Here is a 5070-nt window from a genome sequence, read left to right on the forward strand (position 1 = left end):
TTATTCATATTCAAATCTGTTCATCGTAGAATATTGTTTGTTTACCTTGTTCAGCTCTGTCGTCTCTGTTTACAGCTGTATGTCTGTTTCTGTGTAAATACACAACTACATCAGAATTTCAGAATCCCCATGTGACCACATCAAAGCCAGCAGAACACATTCTGATTCTGATTCTAAATTCTGATTCTGATTCTTAAAAAGAACTCTAGTGTGCAGCAGCCTGGATCATGCAGGATAAATAACTGATTTAAAAACAAACAAACTTAAAACTGTTAGAAGTTATTTTATCTTAAGAACACTAAAAAGTCTAATGTAAGTGGCAACCAGACATCAACTGTTGTCTCTACACTGGAAAGGTGAGTACTGTACCTTTAAACACAACTCTAACTTATAAAACCATGCACACTTTATTACTGTGTTGCTGTTGCTTATTTGTTGATAATTATTGCAAGATTAAGTTACAGACTGGAAAATATCAATATTAGGGGAAGAAAAAATATAAATATATGTATATATAAGGGCACAAGAGAACATCTTGGAGACTGATATCTAAAACAAAGAAAACAACAGGTGATGGGTGATCAATAATCCATGTGTAAGAGAGGACATATAGGTTCTAAACGTATTTACTGGACATTGTTTGAACTGCTATGATGCTGACTCAGGTTACTCTGAGATGAATAATCGATCATGTTCAGACTACAGCTGGATTTAAACAAGCACTTTTCAACCAAAGTGACATATGGTCTCATGCTTTCAAGTTTTTTTTTATTAAAAAGAAGCAGACAGTCACAATTTCAAACAGAAATAATTTTACACAGAAGTTATTTAACATTTCATCCTTTAAAAATAATACACAATGGACAACTATACTTTAGTAGAACACCCAACAATATTCATGAGTTGGCTCAGAAAGAATATTAGAATCCAGATGTTTAGTGTGTATGTTAACATCTGAAAGGGCTTTTGGAGCAGAAAAAGTAATAAGAATTGCCACATGCGGTGTTACCCCAACCATCTGAAATGTGAAAAAAAGAGAAAAAATAACATTACAATGAAATCAATCATTAAGTAAAAAAAACTGTAACATCATTTGCATTTTCCACATAAAAGTAAGTTAATCAATATTTACACCAAAAAAGATGTGAAAGAAACGTCACATCACTGTTATCAAGACAAATAAATACATCTCTGAGAACAAGATTAAGTTGATCTTATTTGGACTTGTAATTTGAAATGAGATGGAGAGTGTGTGGCAGTTAAGGCTATGTCGGAGTCAAACATGACCTGTTACAGCACAGTGCACACAGCTGCACCGTTTATAACTGAGAAGGAAAATATATTCCAATATTACTCTGAAATTTGATATAAATTGATGTTGCCCTGTAGAATCTTCACAAATAGCCACATAGTAAAATGTTTCATTTTATATTCCCTGTATGATAATAACACAAGAAAACAGTAGAGAAAGGTTCACTAATGTAGCTAGCCAGCCTGAAGAAATCACATGGACTTACTGCTGCTGCGTAAGAAGACACAGGGGTGGCTGCTGGAGCTGGACTGGCCATACCAGTTGGTGTAATAGAAACCCTCACGGTCAATCCACATCCACTGGCCCTAAGAGACAAAGAGCATGACTGTAAGACAGTGTGACCATGTCTGGATCCCCTTTGGACCAGGTCCTGGGCTTGATCTGGACTAGCTAAGAGGTGGTTAGTCTTCAAAAATCCAGACCTGCAGCTGGAAGCCTCCCAGCCATACGCTGCTCTGACGGGCATTCTGTGTTATCTGCTGGAGGAAGCTGTACTCTCTGGGGTTGGTAACCGAGGCCAGGTTGGCACCCAGGCTGTTGCAGTACTCCTGTCAGACAGAGGAGGATCATAGCATCTTTGTGGTGAAACAGCTTAATAGTTGTTCATTGAATTTCTTCATTTTCTGCCTCTAATCTGTCATGAGCTGTGATGTTTTCATCTTTTCATGGACTAATGGTGGCAGACTGACTGACTGACCATCACCATATACATTCTCCATATTTGTTTACATGTTGCAATCACAAACACAAGTGTTACAGTAGCAGTACCTCAGCTCTGTGCCATGTCATGGCGGTCTGGCTGTACAGGAAGCAGCGAGATTCATGGCTGTACCAGCCATTTGGACACAAGTTAAAACGAGCTACAGAAAGACAAAAGAGAGAGAACATTGTCTTCAACAGAGCAGTTTCACTCATTGAAACACACTGATAATAATTAATAATTTCACTTTGGACAGCCTCAAACAGCAGAAAGAGTCGTTCTAAATACAACTTAAACAGTGATGTGGCTCTTACATTCAGGATCTGCCTCCTCAGACACAAGTGCTGCTGAAACAGAAACAGTGAACACAATGATTAGTATCAGTATGTGTCAAAAAAGAACAAAAAGGTTTTCAACAGTCTAATCTAACTGAACTTGTTTCAGCCATGTGTGACATAGTTATGGAGTACTTGATAAGTATAGCTGATAAACCAAATATGTATTTTAATGTTCATTGACAATGAGCAGTTGCACAATATATTGTTGTGAGTTCTGTGTGTCTTTTCTGATTACCGTTTCTGGGAGCAGGGACAGAATCTTCTGGTGCAAATACTTCTTCTTTCTTCATCATCATCTCGTCCTCCATTTCTGAAACATCAACAGCTTCATTAATCTTCACAACTACAAGTCAAGAATGTTAGCTACAGATCATATTAATAAGTGCGTCTCATGTAGTAGGTGTGTCCTGTAAAACTGTGACCCACAGACAGTCCTACATGATCAAGTTTGGCTTTTTGGACATCGTAGATAGAAGTGACCATATTTGGTCAGGAGGGAACTAAGTTATCACGTAATGCTGGTGACCAGCTTGGTTGGCAGGGCGACCAAAAATGAATAACATACCTTGATTTATCGTCTATTTTACTCTAAATGGGACACATTTTTGTCATCATGTTGTAATAAAGAGTCGAAACTAGCAAGTGAGACCATAAAGTCATTAGGAACGTGTTTACTGAGGTAATAAATGGGGTCATTTTCTCATAGAGTTCCATACAATCTAACTTTGCAGAGAGCTTCAATACTGACCTGGAGCCTTCCCTTTGTCTTCAGCTGGAGCTGCAGAAAAAAACAAACACGTCACTGTCAGTAACATTAGAGCACGAGTTACTCTACCTGTGTGTGTGTGTGTGTGTGTGTGTGTGTTGAACCTGACCTGCAAATGAAGCACAGAAAAGTATGGAGAGGACCAGGACAGTCTTCATGGTGATGATCAACTGATCGTTCTGTGTGGAGAAGAAAAAAACACCAATAAACACACAGAGGGAGAGCACAGCCATGGGCTCCACTGAATGAAAAGCAGTGCAGCAGGTGTCTTACCTTTCAGTTAGATGTGAGGTGATGATGTTCAGGTATCAGCTGAATGATGCTGACGAGAAGGTCTCACTGCTCTTTATATACACACTGGAACCACACTGAGTCTGTTCATGTGGGCGTGTGGATGGCAGCACGTGCTGAGGTTTGTCTGATAATTAGCTCAGTATGAGGGACTCTGATTACAGTAAGCACATAAAGCTGTGACCCTGAACTCTGATCTTCTTCCTGACAGCATGTAAACAGTTTGCACAAGCCACTCCCTTGTTTTTGATTTTTTTTCCCCTCAGGTTAATGGTTTCAAAGAATTGTAACAATAATATTTATTTATTCATTACTGTATTAATTTCCCTATTTATTTACTTTTGTAATGATTCTTTCCTTTACTAAAATTGTATTAATTATTAATCTTCAAAATATTGTTTGCAATAATTGTAAATGTACTTATGTATTTCTTTAGATATTAATTTCTTATTTTCCTCTTGCATATTTCCCCTTATTAAGTATGCATTCCTCTTTTATTTTCTTGATATATTTTTTTATACTTTTTATTTTAGATTTCTTCTTCATCATGAAATGAGGAAGTGTTCTTCCATCATCCATAGTGACACATTTCAAAATTATAATTAAGTAAGATTACATTAGTATGAACAGCAAATATATATATATATTTTAAGCATAGCGGTGAAAGTATGCAGGGGAAATGGCTTCTGTCATGGTTTTATACTACACCTGATATGATTAGAGCATTGAAGCATGACTATATAACATGTCAATCCTGCACTTGGTTGTGATGGAGATATTTTACAGACTAGGCAGTTTAATCTGTAACTGTGTGATCCAGCTGCAGACACTGTCCCACTGACTTAAAACCCCACCAGGAGTAATGACAAATAATGTATGCAGTCCCTTCACACAGTGAAAAGACCCTCAGAAATGATGGTGATTGACTGGTTACTGAACCAGCCTCTGCATGATGTGGAGGCATTGAATGAAGGAAATCATTTTCACTTGTTCACTCACATCAAGAGCTACACATGTAGCTGTGTCCTGGAAGATCATAGTGGCATGAAGAAAGTCTAAAGTCTGTTTAGAGTTCCTGTAAATCTGCAGTGGATTATCTTGCTATCACTCCCGTAAACAAGGAAGCAAGACGCCTAGTTAAAAGTAAAATTTCACAATGTTTTATTGTCTGTTATTACAAGAACTTCTTACAGACATTTATGATTATGACACTGATGAAGAATCCCATGTGATGAGGCAGAGCCAGCACCTACACTAATGTCCTCCAGCTGGGAATGTGACTGTTCCAGCAGCAACACAAAGACACAAACAACACAAAGGTTCAGTGGAATCTTCAAATAAATACAGTTTGCACACTCAGCCAGAGGCAATATATACATACACAATGTAAATGAGCTGTTATACATTATTCATGTTCCATATGTACAGTATGTATAACACACTGTCGCACCACCACAGACTGGCTTTATGACCCTGACCACCACTGTACACAGCATCAACGCAACCATCCATTAGGTTCAGACAGATCATTATACAGAGAGCTCATTAGACCTGTTCTGTATCATGGCAATAGATTATATAAATAGATTAAAGAAAAGTCCCATACATCTGTTTTCAAAGAGTCATTCTGTTGAGAGCAGGTTTCAGCTTTCAGGAAGAACAC

The 5070-nt window shown here is 37.8% G+C and overlaps 1 protein-coding gene across 1 annotated transcript; it reads right to left on the bottom strand.

The window, feature by feature from the left end:
* Positions 1-947: 947 nt before the first annotated feature.
* LOC131970168 (ladderlectin-like) lies at positions 948-3620 on the bottom strand. The gene is made up of 7 exons (XM_059331472.1): positions 3226-3620; positions 3099-3128; positions 2586-2630; positions 2081-2172; positions 1735-1860; positions 1518-1617; positions 948-1018 (listed from the first exon to the last, which is right to left on the bottom strand). Exons 1-7 carry the CDS (start codon positions 3347-3349, stop codon positions 948-950), a joined length of 588 nt encoding a protein of 195 aa, XP_059187455.1. The 5' UTR covers positions 3350-3620.
* Between the last annotated feature and the right edge of the window lie 1450 nt (positions 3621-5070).

This window comes from Centropristis striata, chromosome 4 (assembly GCF_030273125.1).
Source record: "Centropristis striata isolate RG_2023a ecotype Rhode Island chromosome 4, C.striata_1.0, whole genome shotgun sequence".
In the NCBI taxonomy this organism is placed as follows: domain Eukaryota; kingdom Metazoa; phylum Chordata; class Actinopteri; order Perciformes; family Serranidae; genus Centropristis; species Centropristis striata.

Bases quoted from the DNA above. Each gene is read 5' to 3' on its own strand.
- LOC131970168 (XM_059331472.1), bottom strand. From the start codon at position 3,349: ATGGCTGTGCTCTCCCTCTGTGTGTTTATTGGTGTTTTTTTCTTCTCC. The intron at 3,129-3,225 runs GTCAGGTTCAAC...TTTTTTCTGCAG, and splicing joins TTTCTGTGCTTCATTTGCAG to CTCCAGCTGAAGACAAAGGG. The intron at 1,861-2,080 runs GTACTGCTACTG...TCTGTCTGACAG, and splicing joins TGACATGGCACAGAGCTGAG to GAGTACTGCAACAGCCTGGG.